This window comes from Rhipicephalus sanguineus, chromosome 4 (genome assembly GCF_013339695.2).
Source record: "Rhipicephalus sanguineus isolate Rsan-2018 chromosome 4, BIME_Rsan_1.4, whole genome shotgun sequence".
Taxonomy (NCBI): Eukaryota; Metazoa; Arthropoda; class Arachnida; order Ixodida; family Ixodidae; genus Rhipicephalus; species Rhipicephalus sanguineus.
The window spans coordinates 112,471,222-112,493,476 of NC_051179.1; the positions used below are offsets into that span (position 1 = coordinate 112,471,222).

The 22,255-nt window shown below is 48.9% G+C and overlaps 1 protein-coding gene across 2 annotated transcripts; it reads right to left on the bottom strand.

Moving 5' to 3' along the window:
• Positions 1-926: 926 nt before the first annotated feature.
• On the bottom strand, positions 927-22,173 carry LOC119390579 (TAR DNA-binding protein 43). 2 transcript variants are annotated; one of them, XM_037658171.2, is made up of 4 exons: positions 21,839-22,173; positions 14,868-15,058; positions 13,673-13,825; positions 927-7,366 (listed from the first exon to the last, which is right to left on the bottom strand). In XM_037658171.2, the coding sequence occupies exons 1-4, from the start codon at positions 22,074-22,076 to the stop codon at positions 6,461-6,463; spliced, it is 1,488 nt and encodes a 495-aa protein (XP_037514099.1). In that variant the 5' UTR covers positions 22,077-22,173; the 3' UTR covers positions 927-6,460. The 2 variants fall into 2 exon arrangements, with proteins under 2 accessions (XP_037514099.1, XP_037514100.1); XM_037658172.2 differs by having other exon boundaries at positions 13,685-13,825; positions 21,839-22,172.
• Positions 22,174-22,255: the final 82 nt, after the last annotated feature.

Genomic DNA, 22,255 nt, shown 5'->3' on the forward strand with positions numbered 1-22,255 from the left:
CCGGGCTCGATTCCAATCCCAAACCCCAATTTCCTTTAGAGCACAATTATTCAGTTTGCAGGCGCTCCGCCGTTAAACTTGGGTGTCAACACGAGCATGTTTCGACCTGTTTCAACTTGCTGCACTCATAGGGATTTTTCGCTCAGGGCCTACTGCTGCCAGCACCGGTAATGGATTTTCTGCGACACAAGCTCTTTAATGCTATCGCATTAAAACGTTACAGCGTTGCTTTACCTCTCCAGGTATTGATTCACCAGACCAGTGTATTTGACTAAATGTATAGTCCCAGCTTGTCGTCTGCTTGAAGTGCAGTATATTAAACGGCACAGTAGCGCCTTCGCAATACGCACTTATTTGCTAAAATGTGTTGAGTTGTTTCTCCCTGATATAAGTCGTGCCTAAGTGCCCTCAAAAATTTGCAGTACAGGTTGTACTATCGAATTCTTAAAACTACTGACCACACTCAAATGTTCATCAACGGCACAATCCAGGAGTCATGTCTAATTAGGTACGTCAAGTGCATGCGCCGTCGCAGTGAAAAAGGTGGACTGCTACCATCCACGGTTATTTACCATGCACTTTAGCCTATGAACATCGTAGATATTGAATTTCACCCCACAGAGGTATGGTCGACGAAGACAGAAATCGACCCCTTGACCATGTGCTTCGCTGTAATACCACAGCCCCTAAGGTTGCTTAGGAAGTCCAGTAAGGGAGGAGGCGCGGTTGTCGCCTTGGCTAACTCCATCCTGAAATTTCTCCCGGGAGTTGTGCGTTAACGTGCTTTGGGCAAAGTGTGGCCCAGGAATGACCCTGCAGCCCCAACGCTAGACTCTTCCAGGCCACACACTGCAACCAAAGGCAGCATGCATCCACTCCCGTCCACACCGCACACGCACACACATACACGCGCAACAGGAGGGCTGTCCGATATAGAAACGGCTTTTATTCGTTTCCTGTTTGCCGCAACACACATCATACACAACATGCATCACACACGCACTCCACCCACAGCAATGACCAACTAAAGGCAATACACATCTTTGTTTTTTCTTTTGTGCACACTCACTATACACCAAGACCATCGAGAGCAAGAAAAAGGGAAAGAAAAAAAAATGCACACTCGCACACACACACCCCTACTACAAAGAGAAACAGGCTGCTCACTGCTGCTCTTGTTGTTCTACATGCTTACTGGCAAGTATGCACACTGTGAAGGCAGGAGTTCCTCTTAGCAAGTACAGAGTCCCTCAAGCTTGGGTGTCCGAGCACTGGTCAGAAGGTGGCAGCAGCCACTCGATGGAGAAATAATGGGGCATTATAGTGAAGGTGCATCAGTCCTCGTGAAAGGACAAAGGCGCCATCAGAAACAGCATGCACCTTTCGTTAGGTTTAGTCAGAGCACTAACGCGCAATAGCAGCAAGTCCAGCAGAATATGCCGTGCTTCCGTTATCATTAACGTCCAATAAAGAAAGCCTAGTTATTCCAACAGCACTACCTGTCGTACGTCGACACATTACAAGAATTCGAGTGCAGCCACGGATGTGTACTGTCTTGGTGCAACAAATGAAATCGGAATACCGACCAGTGATGAAAAACAAATGAGGCCGCTATTCTGACCAATGTGGCTGGCAATTTCCCAGGTTCGCTTCACACAGCAAGGCCAGCCAGATTTGCACTTTCAAGTAATACAAAATGTCACACTGTCCAGAGAGTCTGGTTTAGGACTAGGTACGTTGGGCACTCGCGCTCTCGTTCCGCAAAAAGCATGTGCACTGAACAAACAAAGCATTTACAGTTATTCTTGCCTCGACTGTGACCACCACAAAACACCATCACATTAGCCACGAGGCACTGTAAAAGGTAAAAAAAAAAAAAGTTCCGAAGGTGGTCAGCAAGTTTTTCTTCTTCAACACTCATTCATTTCACTGTGCTTCTCTCGCATTCAATCAACATTTCTTGAGCATACCTACACACCAATCTCTCACTTCGCATGTCCAAATTTACATCAGCTAAATGGGAAACCTCTGGAAATTGCCAGCCTGTCACACCAGCCCACACAATGTGAAACTTGCCACAAGTCATTTTGTGCTAAAAGCGCCACAGCTCATTCGAAAAAAGTGTTAATCAAACCACACGCACACACCCATTTTTAAAAGGAAGTTACAAAACAGAACCCCAAGAAGGAAGTCTACTATAACAATATAAACAATGTCGCCACAATAAAGTTCTTTTTTTCATCAACTGCACACAGTCTGCACACCCGTCAATCCACTCTGAAAGATGCAATTGTTGTTTTTGTGAAGTGTGCTGGTTTTTTCCAAACAATGGGTATCAACAGGCACACCGCAGAGCATTAAAAAAAATGGAAGAAAAAAAAAATTAGGGGAGTAGAACGATGACAAATAGAAAAAGTTACAGTCGTCAAGTTATGTACACATCCACAAATGGGTGCACCACTCATTTTAAAAGGTAATGGTAAGAAACAGACAATAGCAGAAGAGGGCAACCACATCAAACACCAAACTCCACTAAAAACAGCTAACTGACAATGACGACCCAATTGAGGCATGTTTGGACTCTCACATTAAAGCGGCCAGGTGTTGGAAGCGGGGGGACTACTAGTTCAGCTGTGCCAGCTACGACGAGCGCGCCTCGGCTACCAAGGCCTCGGCTGTTGCAAGGTTCCACAGATAACGGCGTAAGTTCCTTAGGTTACGATTCCGTATAATTCTGTAGATCAAGATTCTGTATGCTTCCGTAGCTAACAGTGCAAGTAATTTTATTTAGCATGCATCAGGCCAGTGCCAAAAGGACTTAAGGTTTTTTAAAGCTTCAACAAGGTTCCGTGAACACGAGATCGGGCCGAGACCGACAATCGGGCCAACGTCGGTGCCTACGAGTCCCTGCCATGTGGTACAGTCTCTCGCATCGTTTGCAAACAATTAGGCGCTTTCTCTTTTTGACACCTTTGTAGAAAGCAGCTGGCATAGGCAAAACCAGTAGCCACACCTTTTCGTCTTCCATTCACCAAGACAATGGCTGATGGTGGTGTTGGTGACAGAAGCAGCAGCAGCAGCAGCGGTTTTCTCTTGTGCGCGAGCTAGGCTAGCTTCTGCTACCTTAACAAGACAGCATGGACCGCACAGTTGTACCCACTATGTACAAATGTCACATGCAGCAATGTCGAGAATAGAGAGCGTCACGGCCCTACCCACAACCGAAGGCCCGATCGGAAGAATTCTGGGGCTCGTCAACAGCATTTGACATGCATCCAGTTTGAGTGACCACAACACACGACAATCTCTTGAGAATGGCAAGAGCCACTGTGCGTGGTGGGATGAGATGTCATCCAGTGCCAAATAGCATTATCGCCGTTATGAATAAATTATGTTACACACATTTTTTTTTTTTCTCGGACTGCGCGACATGAATGATGCACAACTTTCAGGTAAGACGTCATTTGGCAGGGGCAGACTTCTGAAAAGGTGCCCTTTGCACTTCGACCTCAAGGCTCGGAGACAGAAAAACCAAACGAGACGCGAAGGCCCGAGCCACGAAATTCCTTTGGCCTGAAGATGTGCCAATTTACACGGAGAACTGTGAAATGGAATACTGCAATTGAAACAGTAACTATGTAATCCAAGAAATTTCACTTCTGCCAAGCGAGCCTCTAGCCCTACGAAGCAGAACGACTAATGGCGTTTATGCGGCTAACTTTGGCCTCACTTGTGGACACAGTGTCTACAGCATAACTGTGGAGAGAGTCTAGGTTAACGGTTTTGTTGCACTGCGCTTCAAGAGCACAGCACTCCTGGCACTGAAGTTTCATTTTTTCTATTCTTTTTCGAACGTGAAGGAATCTACTGGATGCAACTAATGTAAGCTTCCTCAACAAAGGAAAGGAAAATGTTGAGTGGTAATACAATTTCCGTACGCCGAAAAAAGGTGAAAGTGTACTCGCAAATATCCAGGCAGCAGAATAGCCACAAACATGTACAGGTACTTTGTATCAGAGGAGACTGTGCAATAGTAATGAAGACAGCGTAAAAGCAGGCAGCGTGCATTCGCGGCACATTTCCCTCAAAAGTGAAGCGCTTCCTTTCCTCAAACATCAGCTTGCCGTAAAGCTTCCAAAATGCTTCTTTCATTCCCCCACCCCATCTCCTCAAAAAGAAACACCTGCAAGGCTCGAGCATTATCTATAGCAAGTGCAGCCCCGCTGCGGAGATGCAACAAATGGACGAGAGGGTTGACCGCCTCGCTCAGAGCGGCGCCTCGTCACAGACGGTGCCGACATGGCTAGGAGGAAAGAACACTGGCGAGAAAAAGGAAATTGCTTACGATGACCAAACTATCAACGTCGGACAGCTGCCATGTGCACACCGCTACAAGTAGCTCCCCTGCAAAGTGAAAGGCGTTTCCCCGCAGCAGTGACCAGCCAATCAGGAGGCTTCGACACAAACAAAAGTGCTGGGTAATGACCACGTTTCCACATGCAACGGAGATGTGCAAATGGATTTACAATGAAGTGTGGTTGCCTTTCACCAGTACCGAAAGCATCCAACCAGATACAAACTCGCATTACTTTCTCCTCTTTTCCAGTGGCAATCGTCAAAACACTCACCTTACAGTGTAGTGGCAACCAGGTGTTCTTTTTTCCCTAGTCAAGTGTGCAACAAGAATAAACAAACGATGGAATAAGCAGCACTACATGTTGCACCATAGGCACGAGCCAGCAGTGAAAGAAGTGCAGTTGCACGCTTGCGTGTGAAGGCCACAAAGGCAGTGGCGTCCAGAATGATCAAACAGAAGCTTTGGTTGGCCAAACAAGCGAAGGCTCAACATGAGCAGCGGGCCAGAGAGAACACCAAGCTGCCGCCATTCCAGGCACCAATAATCCCTAACCAATGATGCAGCGAACTTCTGCTGCGTAATGTTAATTGAAAGTACCATCGGCCACAAAAATTATCGAGGCATTCCTGTCACCGAAAGGAAGACGAGAGAGTGACCAGCTCAGCGAGATGGGCAAGCCAATAGCAATGAAAGCGAATTTCTCACAAACCTATCTAAGCAAAAGCCAGCTAGCTCTACGTAGCACACAGCAAGTTGTCTCACGAGTATAAACTCTCGTCTTGGATCGACAGGCATACAGAGCGAGAGAAAGCCCAGGAAAGATGAGCCACTGCGACAGGAAGGCTAGCTCGCCATGCGACATACCAAGATTGCAGATGCAATGCAACCAGACGGGTGCACGCCATCAAAAGAGCCACATATGCCCCAACGACAGCACCCCGTCATTGCTTCTTCGCACTCGAGGAAGCACTCGTACTCGACAAGCGCTCCGCAAATGCACTCGCGCAGTTCTGCAAAGCTAGACGTTCTCTGCGTGCCAATGTGTGATCATACTAACCGAGGCTTTCACAATCGCTAGGGGCCTCGCCGTGGCAGCTGCACTGTTCCAGGCGAGCATTTCTATGGGCTCGCAAAATGCAATGCAGCAATGGTTTCCTGCGCGCCAGTCACTGTAGTAAACGGGAGGCACGAATGCTCATGGTGCCTGTGGCTAAGTACTCGGAGAAAATTTCTGGTTGCCCAGACAAGCATGCGCACAAACGCACCGTAAAAAAAAAAGCTTTCTGCATTGGCCCTTCACTCAACGTTACTATCCTCGTACAACACTTGTCCAAAAGAAAGAAGCTGCAATATTTAAAGGAACAGCTAATCAATGCCGAGCCTCAGATACCATGAGCAGTCGATGGCCCTCGCATCTCAAGAATCCCACCTCACGCATGCACCTATGCACAGAACAACTCGCTCTAGAAATGATACAGGTTTATGTACAGCAGAAGAGAAAGAGACAGAGCAGTGGCAAGAGAGAGACTCCTCCAGACACGCACCATGCACGCCTTAAATACACGTGACATTCGCACGGGCTTTTGTCCTCGCAGGCCCACACACTTGTAATGCATCTGCCCAGAAGGAGGAGGGAGGCCGGCAGAGGCCCACGCGAACCACCAGACACACCCACACGCACAGGCCAGACATACCACACGACACCCGGACGGAGCTGCTGGCGGCCGCGCCACCTCCCTCCTCCCAACCCGCACCTCCAACACCAACACTCACTGCAGCCGACTCCCCCCGCCAGTACAAGCCAGTGTGCGATAAGGACTCTCCCAGTTACAATCTCCCCAGGGCGGCCGCACCAGTGCACTCGAGCGGCCACGGGAAAACAGCGGACAAATGCATTTCACTTTGATCGTACCAATCGTGCCGACACACTCACGTGGCACCCAGAAGCATAAGTGGCAATGGTGGTTTCCTCTACTAGTCACCACGTACCATGCCTCGGACCAATCGCGAGACCAATAAAAACTGAGAAGGGACGGCCCCCAGAGTGCACCAGTGCCACCAGAGAGCGGGCAGACCAAACGGTCCCCCAGCGAGCGCACTTGCTCAGGGGGAGACGGACATGCCGAAGCCCTGCTTGCCCTCGCGCTGGGGCCAGGGTCCACCTTGGCCCGCCCCGGCATCGGCAGAGCCGCCCGCCTGCCCGGCTCCTCCTTGTCCCATCCAGCCCAAGAAGGAGCCCGACCCGCCGGCACCCGAGTTAGGCGGTGGGGGTCCTCCGGGACCCTGGTCCCCCGCGCCCCCCTGGAACGACCCCCCGAAGAGCCCAAAGCCCGCCGCCTGCCCAAGAGCAGCCACAACGGCAGAACTGAGGGGCAGCGTTGCGGCGCCCAAGTTCAGCGCACCCATGCCCAACGTGGGAGGAGTAGTGTTCACACCCTGTGGGGGTGTGGCTTGTGCCTGTGCAGCACCCAGGGGCCCCATGCCCAAGCTGCCGCCTAAGAGGTTCGGCAAGTCCGCGCCACGATGTGCTCCCCCAGCTGCCTGATGGCCCCAACCACCGTGGGGCGCCAGGTGGTGCGCGCCCGGGAAGGGCCCCGGTGTCGCGTATGCCGTGCCCTGACCGGCGGGCCGGCCCACGTCGAGAGGCCCGCCCCTGTGGGCGGGGCCGGTCCCCGGGCCCCTCCCCCCGGCACCCCCGCCTGCCCCTCCGCCGCCGCCTGCGAGTGGCCCCAGAGCGTGGTGGTGCGACGAAGGTGCCGCCTCGCTCTTCGGCACCGCGTTGCTGACGTGAATGCTGGTGCCGCGAATGATGTGGTCCTCGCCGCACAGTGATTGTGCCACGTCTGGGTCGACGAAGGTGACAAAAGCAAACGCGCGGAATGGCTTGGGGATAAACACATCCGTCACCTCGCCGTATTTGGAGAAGTAGTCACGTAGGTCGTCAGAGCTCAGGTCCTCAGTGCAGCGGCCCACGAACACCTTGCGGCTGAGCTCCGATGCTTGGCCGTCCTGCGTTCCAGAAAGGGGTAATGTCCCACTTAATATCACAGTAATCCTTACAAAACAATACCACACACAATCTCGGCTGTCACACACCTTTGCATTGGAGTAAAACCTGCTTATGAGGAGATTTCGAAGTGCTAGGGGGGTCTTACCACATGGTGCTCAATCACGGCCGCTACACTCAAACCTCATTATAACAAAGTCACATCTGCTACGAAAATAACTTCGTTATATCTGAAAGTTCATTATAAACGTTTATTGGTAACACTGTATCTATGACAAGACTATTCTTTGTTTACTTCGTTATAACCGATAATTCGTTATATCCGTGTTCGTTATATCGAGGTTTGAGTGTACATAAAAAGGAAGGTGCGGCCTATTGCGTCGCGCCGTTGTCAATGGGCGAGCGCGTCTGGGCTGAGTTGACAGTTGCAGCCGCTGTTTTGGGTGAGGGCGGCCCTAATACAAAGCAGAAACCGGTTCGTGTTACAGTGTGGTCGCCTGTATGGCGAAGTGTTACAGTATGGCGAAGTCGGCGAAGAAGTTATGTTCTTGAGTGAGTCGTGCAGTGCGGTCAGTCGATCTTGAAGAATCGAGTGATGACGCCGTGGGAGCACTGTTTTGAAAAGGGGATAGTTTGGATGGTTTCAAATGGATGAGATTTCATTTGTAGCGCGGTAAGTTTGTTCCCGTTGTTTTAAACACCATCTAAGTGATGTTGTGAGTTGTAATTGATACCTGCCGAGTGTACAAGTTTGTGTTGTCAACTCTTGGCTCTCATTCAGTCTTTGGACCACAACCGTTGTTTGTTGGCGCACTAAAAGGACCTACAATGAAACTGTGCGTGCTTTCGTGGGGCGTTTCGGTGGGCCGATACGTCAGCCCTTGCAATCTGCCCGGCGACTGCCTGTACATTAACGGGATCAGTGATTCAGTGAGACTTTTCAATCCAGGTGAGTCAAACGGGCAGCATACAGGGAGAATGTTGAGGCCCACTCTACAAAACATTGGTACTCCTAGGGCAAACTGTTCACATATGTGGGGTAATCGGCACTTCTAATAACGACTTCAATGTTCAACCTGTAATGTGCAACTATAAAACGCGTTATCTACGGCCTGATTGGAGTAAGTGTCGCACGTACAAACGCGACTGTCGAAGTGCTTCTCCGTGAACGGCTGTACTGGTGGCGCCAGAGCGGGCGCAAGGAGAACTAGACCCGAGACGCCGTCACGGCGCCACGCAGCAGGTCACACCTGTTTTTTATGTAGCGGCCGTGGCTCAATATTCTGTCTGTGTAAAATGCCTTCATAGGAACGAATGCTAGCGAAGCTACATCGTGGTCCTGCAACCAGGCAGCATTATGCGTTCCACTAGTAGCATGTGCCTTGCGTGCCCACACGTTATGAGCATACCAGAGGTCAGCTGAGCTGCTGTGTGTGCTACTCTGAGCAAAATGAGTAGGAAGTATTGAGATATCGTTATATGTTCCATTAAGCGCTCTCTGACACCAAAGCTCTTACACCACTCTTAGCAGCTGGCTGTGACATCCAGCAGGACTGTGCAGCTGTGTGATAGTTCAAGGTGTCGAAATAATTGAAATGGTAGCAGAGCTGGCATTGACAATTACTGTTTCAATCCAGTAATCACAGCGGGAAGTCCAAAATGTCAGAGCAAGGGGTTTCAGCATCTAAAATTCCAGACGTCCTAATGCGTGCTCCATATTTAGCGTCAAACCACCTCTGAATCTGCCGTACCAAAGTACTGTCACCTTGTCTGTGCATGGCCTGTTGTTTACAGCTTATCGTGTTATCTACAAACTGGAAGGCAGTCACTCCTGATATGTCGAGCAATTTGTCCTCAGTCAGTCGCTAGACTCATAAGAAGTCTGCTACAACAGTACTCTACAATAACCTCTCAGAACCATGGCATAATGCTTGTCAAAGTGTGCAAACTATCATCTATGCACCTTGAGCCTGCCACATCGTGCACTAGATGCTTTGTCAATATGCATTTGGCTGTCTGCAGTCATGCTGATGCAGCATCAATCTGCTGCGGATTGCTTTGAGTGCTCACAAAGCTCTGACAGAGCAGTGCATGCTAGCACCAGCACACACCCCAGCTCTTTCGTGAATAAAGTCAACATCTGCTTTTTCAAACTCTCTGGATCGAAAAATCGTTCGAGTAATCGGGCAGTCCAAAAAAAAGAACTGCATTACTGCACTTTTACATTGCCCAAGTGGTCAAATTACCACAGCCACGTCCGAAATAACTCTGAAGGCCTGCCAGTACACTTATCAGGCATATCAGTGCTCACACAGGTTCTCATGAATGCGTTTGGTACCTGCCGGGAACCCCACTGAACTACAAGCTTACTGCCAATTACAAATTTGCATCTCGTGACGAGCACTGCAGACACCAGCAAAGCACGGAAAAATAACGGCTCTGTTGCACAATCGTGCTACAGTGCACGGATGTGATACCAAGGAACATTTCGAGATGATAATGCGGGACACAAAGCCTGTGGCGGGAGAGCGGACGATTTGTCCGGCTTACCCGACGCGTGTGTGAGCATACACGATGTGCTACTGTATGAAAACCTTCACTGCTTCATTGAAATGCAGCATTTGATCGTGTGCAGCACATTGGGAACTAAGCTAACACCGTCACTGCCGAGGTGCTTGCTGCTTTGCATGCACGCGTTTGCCATGAGAGTGTTTGACATGCCCACTCCATTCTTGACCGTACACAGGCGCTGTGATGGAGAGCTGCCTTTGTTCCTGCAAGCCACGCATCAGTACATGGCGGTCTCACACGCAAAGCAGCAGCAAAAGGCGGTGTGACGCATTTGGGTTGTAGCCCACTTAACCCCTTAACTGCTTTGGACGAGCAGAGCTCGTCCTGCCCAAACTGTCCCCAAACTGCTTTGGACGAGCAGAGCTCGTCCTGGCGGTATAGGTACTCCCCTCTCACGTTCAGGACAAGAGGCGTGCTTCTACAGCTTAAATTGCATGTAATCCACCAGATGGCAGCATTTACTTGGCAATTTATTTTTCTACTTCGGAAAGAGCGCGGTTTTTGTATGAAAAGATGGCTTACGGTGGCGGCCACACATGCATAACTGGCTCGTCAACACGAAAAAGAGGCTTTTCGTTTTCGTCATCTTCTTCGAGTGATGATCATTCGGATACAGATGCTTATCTTGTGTCCGGAAGTGAAGACAGCGAAGCCGGTGAATTGAGCATCTCCTCCGGTGATGATGAAAACAGCTCGGAAGCGAACATCGCGAGTGCTCGCCAGTGGATCCTGCTTGATGCGGACAATCCTCCTGTGAAGCCTCCTCGCTTTCCATTCTTGGCCATTCCAGGCAAGACTTTCAACTTGTCATTGCCAGATGACCTTATGGAATATATTCAGCAGTTTCTTCAAGTGTGCTTCGTTTGCTCTCGGAAGCGAGGAGAAAACGGGAAAAAATTGAGAAAGGAAACTCGCTTTTGGTGCAGGAGCTGCAACAGGCCCCCTTGCGTTCTTCTGTGTTTTGATTTGACTAAGTATGTGGTAAAAATATTTTTTCAACATCGACAAGCTGCTTTTTAGTACAATAAGATTCGAAATCAGCAATAAAAAAAATAGGCAGTTTTGGTCGGGACATTTTCAAAAAAATAAAGCACTTAAGGGGTTAAAGTCTGCAGTACGCTAACAACTGCGCTAGGCCACGTCCCGTGCACTACCAAGCAGCTAGCTGCAGGTGGTTAGCAGTTAGCTGCAGGGTTGTACAGTCAAACCCCGTTAGTATGTACCCGCTTAATGTGTAACTCCGGTTTAAACGTAGTGGCGAAGATTCCCCCACCCGGTCCCCATTGAACCCCATGTATTGGCTGACCGCTTAAGCCGTAGTCGCTTGTTGCATTAGATACGGTTAGTACGTACCATTTTCTTTGTTTTCTATGTTCACGGGCAGAAAATCGGCAAAATTTCACGTGCGCAGAAGGTTCGATTCGCGAGCGGCGACGAACGGACTACATTGTCAGAGATAGTGATGTCAAAACATGGCCACATTGACGTATTTTCTGTTCGCACGGCTGTTGCCGATCGAAGCGCGCAAAAGCATGGCCTTCGAGATTGGTTTCCGGTAGCCCGCAGGAGCTGCGGGTAGGAGACTTCGCTGTCACTTTGGAATCCAATCCAAACATTGTAACGGCTCGAACACCACGTTTCTTTATTCTTTTCTTTCATTCTCCCGTGTCCGCCGGTGCCGCCGGTGCTGGCTGCAGTCATGGTGAGCTTTTGCGCAGTGGTGTACGTTCTTTTGCGCGGCGTCTTTTTTTTTTGTATTGCTTGGTGCGCGTATTGTGCGATTTAATTCGCACGTGAAGACTGTCATGCCGAAGTATATCACGTTTTGAGTGTAAAGGAAAAACTTGAAATCATTTGCACCATTGAAAATGGAGTGAAGAAATTTGCGGTAGCTCTGAAAAGGACTTGCCTTTGACGACTGTGTGCGGAATATGGAACGCTCGCGAAAAGTTGCGGGGCGGCACAGGCAGCAATCTGAAGAGGTGCCGCATCAGAGACTCAGCTTTTCCCGAAGTGGAAAAGGCCCTGCTTCTTTGGTTGAAGAAGGCGCGGAGCATGAACCTGCCAGTCAGTGGACCCCTTCTGGCTGAGAAAGCGCTAACTTTCGCAGCTCAGCTGAACTGCACCGGTTTTGCCTGCAGCAACGGCTGGTTGTCGCGATTTAAAGCCCGCTACAGCATAGTGGGGAAGGCTGTTTGCGGTGAAGCTGCTGCAGCGGACAAAGAAGGCGCTGATGAGTGGCAGCACAACGAACTGCAGGAAGCCTTGGCAGCCTACGAAGCCGCCGACATTTTTAATTTTGACGAGTCGGCACTTTTCTACTGCCTGCTACCGAACAGGACATTGGCATTTAAAAATGAAAAGTGTACCGGCGGGAAACATGCCAAAAATCGTGTATCGGTCGCGTTCAGCGTGAATATGACCGGTAGTGAGAAGCTGCCAGTGATGGTGATCGGCAGGTACGGAAACCCGCGGTGCTTCAAAGGCGCGCGTCTGCCATCTGATGTCATTTATAAGCACAACAAAAAAGCGTGGATGACTGCTCAGCTGTTCGAAGAGTATGTGCGCCAGCTGGACCGCCGTTTTGCTGCCAAGCAAAGGAATATACTGATCGTTCTCGACAATGCGTCGGCGCATGTCGATTTGGACAACCTGCCAGCAATCAAACTGCTCTTTTTGCCCCCCCACACGACAGCGCTCGCCCAGCCTCTCGATCAGGGCATCATCCGCTCAGTGAAGCAGATGTACCGCAAAAATATGCTACGGAGGATGTTGCTCGCTATGGATAGCGACAAAACGTACACCATAGATCTACTGGGTGCTATACACCTACTCGCACACTCATGGAAGCAGGTTCAGCCGGCAACAATACAAAATTGCTTCGCGCGAGCGCAATTCAAGATGCTTGAAGGCGGCGACGACGCGGACGGTGAAGACACCGAGGACTGCGAGAACCTCTTGGTTGAGGTGCTCGAGCGGCAAGGTGCAGCAGATGAGGTGAACTTCGGCACCTTCCGCGATGTCGACGGCGACGTGACCACCTCCCCGGACTTTTCAGACAGCGACATTGTTGCTGCCGTCGCACCTCGCCCAGCTTCAAGCGAAAGCGAGGAGGACAGCGATGTCGAAGTGGACGACGGCCCTTCAATATCTGACGCGGCGCGTGCTGCGGCAGTGATGCGAGCCTTCGCTGAGAAGCGAGGCCTCATGGACAAACTGGCTGCTGGACTTGCCGACTTCGAAGATGCCGTTGTCGCGGCGAGGCCACCACTGCGGCAAGTGAAAATAACTGACTTTTTTTGCTGCGTGCCCGTGAATAAAGGTAGCGCGCCTGTGTGTGCGCGAGAGTGTGTGTGTGGGGATCATGGCGTTTTTTTCTGGCTGGTAAGTAGCCGCTAAACCGGCACTGACGGTTAATTCGTACATCGCTTAGTGTGTACCCAAACGTCATTCCCGGCCAACTACGTATTAACGAGGTTTGACTGTAGGCAATCAAGTTGTACTGTAGTGTTTTCTGCCTCAAGTCTTGTCTGGCATGGCCACTGTGTATACACTCCGAACGAGCTGCAAGAATTATCTTTCTTTTTTTCAATCGTGCATGGGTGGATCTAAAGTGCACTGTGCAACAACCACTAGAGCCTCAATGAAGCCCCGAAGCTCGTACTTGCCCACCGTGGAGTGATGAGCAGCCAAATGGGAGAGAAAATAAGAAAGAGTAAGAGCGAAGGTGGCCTTACTTGAGCACTCACTTTGGAGTTTGGGATCTTGACGTCACACCAGCGGCCATCGATGAGATGCCGCTTGGACAGGGCCCTCACCTGGGACTCGTAGCTGGAGAAGCGGATGAAGCCAAATCCTTTCGACTGGCCTGTCTTGGGGTCCTTCTTCACCTGTCACAGGATGCAAAGTGGGTTACAGTGCTGCCTTCTATGAAGTCACAGTGACAGTGTCCCGGCAAATACAGGGGCCTTACAACGCTTTTTGCAAAACGGCTGTTTGGCCTAGTTGGAAACGGTTCATCATTTAAGAAGCGCAAAATGACACGGGGACGAAGCATAGACAGACACAGGACAAGCGCTTGTCCTGTGTGTGTCTATGCTTCGTCCCCGTGTCATTTTGCGCTTCTTAAATGATGAACGCTTTTTGAACATAGAAAATGCAGCTGATCTGTAGTTATGGCTCCAGTGAGCCTGCAAGGCAAATATTGTGAGCACTGCACACAGACGGAAATGTACAACTTTGCATACAAGACTGCCACATATAGCATGCTCTCTCTTTGGCGAACTACACAATTCGAGGAAGCAAGTGTGCACGATCAGTACTGGCTGATTTCAGGTCCATTCAATTTGCCCACTCCACACCGAATGCACGCCCACGTCCACATCAAGTATGTGTTGCCACTGTTAGGCAGAAAATGAACAGTTGTGTCATTGTGAAGTGCAGATGTCATGTATGCCACCTTGACTCCACTGTTAGCTTAGGCAGTGTTTTGCAAATTTAAAAGCTTTCGCCCTTTATGGCCCCAGCTCTTACAATCACTATCAGTATATGGACTTGCAAACTTCACGGAAAATTCGGGAGACTTAGCAGGCGCATTTATTTCTGAGTGGGCCACAGTGGCCACAGTGCACCACCTGTAATCATGACCAGAACGTGTGTTGCACAGTGGGAGCACAAAAATGCAAAAGTAACACGTGCTCTGACATTACCTCCCAGCCACAATATGCAACATGCAGTAGTTATACTACAGAAAAAGTGAGAGATGGAAAAAACAAACAAAACGAGAACCAATCAACTACACTATCACATGGTTGGAGAGGAACTTGTAATCTTGCACCAAATGCGGGGGTGTCCCATTACGAGTGCATCCCCTTTCATTTCTTATCACAAGCCAGTTGCCGATGGTACTAACAATGGAGGTGGCCCTCTCACCTGTGCCATGAGAACCTCCCCAAAGGTCTCGAAGTACTGGCGCAAGTCCTGCTCCGAGGTCTTCCAGGGTAGGCCCAGCACTATCAGGTCGGAGCATTTCTGCCGGTTCTCCAGCCGCTTGGTCTTGGCCGTGCTGTTCTCCAGCTGCTCGTCACTCTTGCGCTTGTTCTCGGAGTTGTGCAGGCACGCATCTGCGGTGGTGAATGTACACCTTGTCAACTCCCTTGCTACTGCTATATCTGCTGGTGCCTTCCCTTACAGCCTCGCTGTCAATGAACAGCTAAGAACTGCTCACGGCGAAAAAAAGGAAGAAACCACTATATATTGGTTCTGCACAAGCCTATGTATCTAGCAGAATCTCAAGAGTCCCTTCTCTAGCATTTGTAGGTTGAATGAGCCAAGCTACCTTCACAAAAAAAAGTTCTGTAAAGAATGCCACATTTTCCTATATACTGAGTGGATATTAAAGGGAAAAAGGATTTTTTGCACATTAGTAAACTAACAATTCACAATACCGAAAACACCACTCCTACCGGGAGAAGACATGTGGTAAGTGGGAAAACGCACGAAAAGAAAACGAGGGTGGCGACACCAGCTTGAAATTCCTTAACCAAACGCCGTGACTTCATAGATTTTGATGGCACCTACTAGGTCATACGTAGTTGCTAATCCGTAAAAATGAAGTGCATCATACTGCGAGGTGGCCCATAAACATAACATACCAGTTTCAGGAAATTTCCTTGAGCCAATGGCACCAAAATACGAAAAATACCGTTTGAAATCCGTGACGTCACGCGTGGACCTCTCGGCGCGAAATTTAAAAATGAAACTTTGACCTTGATTTTCTTCTCTATTAATGAGCATATCATTGTGAAATTAACGACATTAGGGTTCTCAGAGTACAATTTATCAATCTAAGTCGATTCATTGTTTCACTTTAGTGTGCTTTTAAGAAAGAAAGGCTTGAATGATGAAACATAGGGATATTAAACTAACCAAATCATACGTCTCTGCCTGCGATTGGCCACCCCCGAAATTTTCATGGGGTGCGACAGCTGCACGATACGCTTCTAGGCACCACAGAGCATCCTTCGATTGCAACAAGCTTGTGGTTGACATCCATAACGGCTCAATCAGGCAACATGGCAATCCTCCCACTGCATACTGACTGACCGACTACAACACTTACAGTGATAAACTCCATACTTTAGCAAACAATGCGGAATCTCACCACACCAAATTCAAGCACACTCAACTGCACTACCTAGTTCATGCACATACAATGATTTGAACCCAGATTCTGCAGTAGGGTCATAGATTTCGATAAGTTCTGGCGTGCACAACAGCCTTTCATTTATATGATCAACAAAATGACTCGCACAATCACGTTGACGTCTTCAACTAATGCATACTATGTGACTCATTTGTCTTGCTTTTATCAAGACTTTTGCTTTTGTACAATTATATCCCCTTCAACAGTGATGTGCACAATTGTACACATCAACGACAGAGGCCTGTCACGCACTGCATTACTTCCAAGTGAGTTAAAATGCAACGTGCACATTTGCACATGCTTGTCGAATGGACAACTAGCACTCGCGTAACTTCATTGTGTTGCATATTTCACAGAGAATCACTTTGCGTCAATCTTCCGTATTCCGGAAGTCATGTCAAACCTATCACCTTTTTTTTTCTTTGCTTGGAATGGATATAACAAATAGCAAATTGTCCATGCATTTGAGCCTGAAATCTGACTATTTTTACACAAAAATAGTTCTTGCTATCGACTATCGAGTGCCTTGCATAAACCTGCATAAATGTGACACACTTACAGACATTCCGTCATAATCCGTGGCTGAAGGTCAGATGTCAACATTCTCTTTTCTTCTCTTAGCTTCCAAGTACACTGTCACTATGCCTTCTACCAGCTGTTTATTGGCACATTGAGAAGAATAAATGAATTGAATGGAATCTTGCCATGCCTATGTCAGGAAACAGAAGATTTTCTTAGACCTTTCCAGTTCAGTTGTAAGAATGAAATTGCCGAGGCCTTCGATGTAACATCCAACGCTGCCATGTTCGCAGCTATGCGTGTAAAAATATCAAGCAACCTGAAAGGCAATGGAGGTTGGCACATCGCATGAGGTATGGAAAGGCTAAGAAGGGAGAATTTGTAGCCAAATGTAGGCTCAAAACACTGGGCAATACAGCTGAACAGGATGTCTAGTAAATGCAAGGCACCCGCTGAAGGCATATTGTTTGCATATACGTAGGACCAGGCAATTTACTGACATTTCAATTACTAAAACTGACAGGGCAAGAAAATATGTGGTAATGCTGTGTGGTGAAACTTTTCATTTTCAGAAGACCTGCTATGTTCGAAAATAAGCACCAATAGCACCGTTGTCACACTGGTTTAGCGCACTTGTTCAAAAACGTTGTCTGCAGTGATACGATCTCTGGTTAAACATGCACGGCGCTACTTATGCACACACTGCGTCGGAAAAAAAAAGATTATGTCTTACAGCCAGTTTATGTTTATTGTGACAGCCAGGTGAAACGCACGGATATGGAAATGACACCACCAGCATGCTGAGCACATGGTGCACTCTGGATGTACGTCGTGGAAGAGTGAAACGTGGCCTGATAACGAGACGAGGGTAACTTTCACTTACTCATGCAGTCAATCCCTTAAGTTAACTGGTAACTTGGGTTCGCTACCCTAGCTGCAAATTTTGTTTCTTCTTTTACCTGAAAAGCTGACGATTAATGCAAATGAAGCGGTCTCCAAAAAAAAGAAAAAGTGTTTTAAAGGGGCCATGACACCCAATTCTCGATCATATTCTGTGTTATGTGGATTAATCCTTGTGCATTCACAAATAAGCTGGCGAAATTTTAGCACATTTGGTCGAGCACTTAATTTATAATCGAATATTTTTATAAACACACGAGCGGCCAAAGAGTCAGGCAATACTGGTGCACTCGCGAGCCGTGACGTAACAAGCAGCTAGCTGTGCAAGCGTCTGCATTGCGGTGAACGATATTGTTCCGTGGTCAGCTGCACGTGATATCGAGATATTTTAGCTTTCTTCAGCTTGGCGCTGAAATTGAACGATTTGCAGCGGCTGAAACTTTGGTAGAAGACGACGGCTCCGTTCCGTGTGGCACATGACGTCACACGCGCCATTGTAAAATGGCGGTCGCCGGCGACTTCTAGAGCTTGTTTTGCACTGAAATATTTGTTTACGGTCCACTTTTGAAATCTGTATAGACATAATAGACCTTCTACTTCAAGTTTTCGCTGAAAGCCACGAATCTTTGGGTAACCGTGTCACGGCCCCTTTAAGGAATGTTGCGAGTAAAGGAGCACACATTTTAGGCACAAAAGGTACCCTGTGATTCATTCTGTACAAGCAACAGTGAAGGTTTAGGTGACTCCCAGGTGGTCAAAATTAAACCAGAGTCCACCGCTATGGCGTGCCTCATAATGGGATCGTGGTTTCAGCACGTAAAACCCCAGAAGTCATTAATAATTACTGTTATCGACAGGTATACACAGCAGCACAATGATAATTTGTAGTGCTGTCAAGACCAGGACCACCTGACTCTGCTTGTTGAGTGTGCATGCCATTGAAAATGCGAAACCACTCAAACTCTAGTTTCCAGCATGATTCAGTGTGTGTTATAATAAAAGCACAGCCCATGAAACTGTGACAACAATGACTCATCTGTTTCACAGTCACCTGTATTACCATAAAGTGAAGAAAAAAAAGGTGCAAAGAGTGTCTAAAGAGCGTCTCCACAAATATTCAAGGTGACCTGGGCCTAAATATTGTAAGGTATATACTAGGGTTATTCCCTGCCGGGCACTGTAAGCAATAGGCGTTGCACTTCACCGAAGTTCTCTATCGGATCAGCTGGCTGTGAATGGTGAATAGCAGTGGCACAGTAATGAGAGGAAGCAATACATTGTACGAGCCTTGTACGTCCTTCAGCAGGTATAGATCAGACAGAGCAAACAGATGCTGGTGTTACTTAAATCCTTTAAACATGCACTAGTTTGCGCTTGCAACATGATGATAGGGAGTCCTAAAGGCAAAACCAGGCACAAGGTAGTGGAGAGGAAGGATTCTGAGGTTTGAATGGAAAATAGAGAGGAGTGAATCCGAGTGTGACCCAGATTTCTGTTGGCTCTGACCATTTACATTACGGATGCTATACACAAAGTGGCTTGCTTTTGCCAGAAGGCAAGGTCTTAACAGTGGTGAACTTCTGTTTTTACAGTACTGACCTCATGCGTAAACCTTGCGTGAACTATTGCTTAGTATTTGCCGAAATTTTGCCTGAAGGCCACCATTCTTGGTCTGCATCATTCAACAGAACACTGAATCATTGCTCACACGTGGAAAAAGAAATTATAAAAGAAACAACATTTATTAGCAAGCCATCGTTGGCAAATTGCTTCTGCGGTTGTGTGTAATGGCTTCACTAATAGTAGGCCATTACCAAAGTACAGGCATATCATGGATTTTGGTTTAAACTTTGTTGAAGCTGTGGCTGATGATGAATTATAGTGGAGCACTTTGCAATCAATGGGTTGGCAGCTTTCAACCAACCACTCATAGCACTTCACATGGTGTGACGCCACGTGTGATTCTAATCTCCTGCCACACAGTATTACATAAATTAATGCGACTTTTTGCCCGACATGACAAATGTACAGGGTCCCTTTCCAAGGCAGTTTCAAGCACTGGCCTGGCACTGTGGTGGAATGCACGACTGCCTGTGCAGAATACCTGCGTTCTATCCTTGCCTGGACACTGGTTTTATTTATTTGATTTTTATTACCATCACGTCAGTTTTTGTACCGCATGCCGCACTATTCTTCAAGGTCGGCACTTAAGGCTTTCGCCTTAATAAGGATATGCCTGCACTAGACAACCCAACTGGCCCAACGACAAGCTTTCCAGGCACGGTTTATATTTATAGCTCAATCACCTTTGTGGAACATAGCACATCACTTCACAGTAAAACCATAACGGCTCTCAGCCCAATTTTACACTCCTCGTACCACAAGGGCCTCAATAATTTGCGAGGTTTCACAAGCCAAAACCACGATTTGATTATGAGGCCCGCCGTAATAGTGGGCTCCGAAATCTTCGACCACCTAGTGTTCTTGAACCCGCACCGACATCGCACAGTGCACGGGCGTCTAGCAGTTCGCCTCCATCGAAAACACGGCCGCCGCGGTCGGAGCCGAACCCGCGACCTTCGGGTCAGCGGCCGAGCACCGTGACCACGGCGGTAGGGCTCCACGGGACCATCGCATTACTAGTTAACGCGTCCCGCGTTAGTGAAACTAACCAGGCGGCAAGGAAACCGCAAACGAACGGGGCCGGTAACACGCGGGTAAAAGCACGTCAGTTTTGTCCGAGTCCGAACGCGAACCGGCGCGGTCCGGAGGAAGAATAAATAAGCAAGGAATGAATGGAGTACGCGAGAGGAACATCCAGCCGATTAGCGTAATGAGCGGTCGCGCCACTGTTAGTCTTCCGCAGCCCAGACAACTTGGCGGCGAGGGTTGAACGAACGTCGCGGCTCTGTGTAACTGTGTCACGATGGAGGAAAGAGAACCGCCATTGGGTAAAGGAAAAAAACAATGGAAAACGGGCAGGACCGCCCTGCGGCGCATCGGAGCGCGATTTGTGCCCGCATTTTTTAAAGTGGGCCGCCGCCGCCAAAGGAGAAGAGCATGGTCGTAGTCGCACTAGTCCAAAGCGGCCAGTCGACCACTTCAGCAGCAGTTTCTTGTGAAAATATGCGGAGACCGAACATAGTCGTACTGCATGCTAGGTCATTGTGCTATAATTAAAGCATGAACGGAAGCTTGCGGCTAAACGCGAGGTAGCAGATGCGGACGGCGCCACCGTAGAGCGTCATTCCGACTGCACGTACGAACACATACGAAAACCGCCTGTCGTGGAAGGTGGTTTACTCGACTTCCGTAAAGCTACAGCCGTCGCGTGAATCTCCAGCAACCTACGCAACCAAGGTTCGTACAGCAAGAAAATAAGCATCAGTCTTTTTCTGTTTCTCAGCCCGTTCGAAGACGCTAGCCGAAGGAATTTCCGCATCGATGTGCGAGTGCGCGTTCTCATCAAGCACAAATCGACGGCCCTCACCGCACGCCCTCACCCAACAACCAATCGGTCCCGTTGGTGGCGACGACCGCCGGCGACCCGGCAAGATGATGACGCTTTTTTTTTTATACGGAAGAGAAAAAGGAAAAAAAAAACGTACACCGCTGCTCGAAAGCGCGATCCCGGGAAACGGTCATGGTCTTGGACGCCAAACTATTTGGACGTAGTACTTCAGGGCTTTGGACCCTTCTTACGCTAACGGAGGCACACTCGATGCGTACAACGCGATGGCGTACGACTTTCAACCGCGAACACACGGACTTTCCTCGTCTTGACGAGATACGAATCACCGAGCTGGCTACAAGTTGGAATCGGTAAACGGAGGAGTTAACGGAGGAGTCGAAAGTGTCGGCAAATTAGGCACCGGCGCTCTGACGAGGCGTTTTCGAAACGAGGCAACGCGAATTAAAGGGCTGAATGCAGCGAGCCACGCAACCTATCGTTACCTCCCTGAAACTGGATCACTACACATGCTGCTACTGTAGCGACGTTTACAAACAAACCCTGACGTAGTAAAGGCGCCAGTGGACTCCCGTCGCGCTGCACTCTCTCCGGCAAGTGCTACAAACGAACAGCGATTACGGCGAACCGCACTCGGATGCCTCGAGGCACCTCGGCGAGTGTCCCTGAAACGCTTCGAGAGGAAAGACTGGCCAAAGTGTCTCGACTGCTGCGGGGCATTAGGCCTAAGAATCGAGCTTGTGTTCCTGGGACATAACGCGCGCATAGGAAAGCACCGTCGCAGCCGACGGTGTCGGCACGTCGTCTCACCTTTAGGGAAAACACAGTAATACACAACATTGCCCCATCCGTTGTCTGGCGGGTGAAATCGGCCGTCGACCAAACGCACTCCACGCATCGTTCCAGACTCGGGGTTTCGATATTTGAGTCCGCATGTGGCCGGGAACTGAGCGGACAGCGTTGTCAGTAACAGTGTGCCATCGTCTTCGCACGGAAGTTCAATGGGTTCTTCACTTTCATCCTCTGAAACTTGAATAAAACAGCTCATTCTGAAACTTTTATATAAACAAACACACAAGCATACACTTACACCACAACACACATCAAACTTTGGATACTCTCGCACCACTACGAGAGAACGCGAGATTCGAAATGTTTTGGAAGTAAGTGACGTCTGGTGGCCACCTTCCTGAGCTAAATTCCCGCTGCGCAGCCAACGCGCGCCAA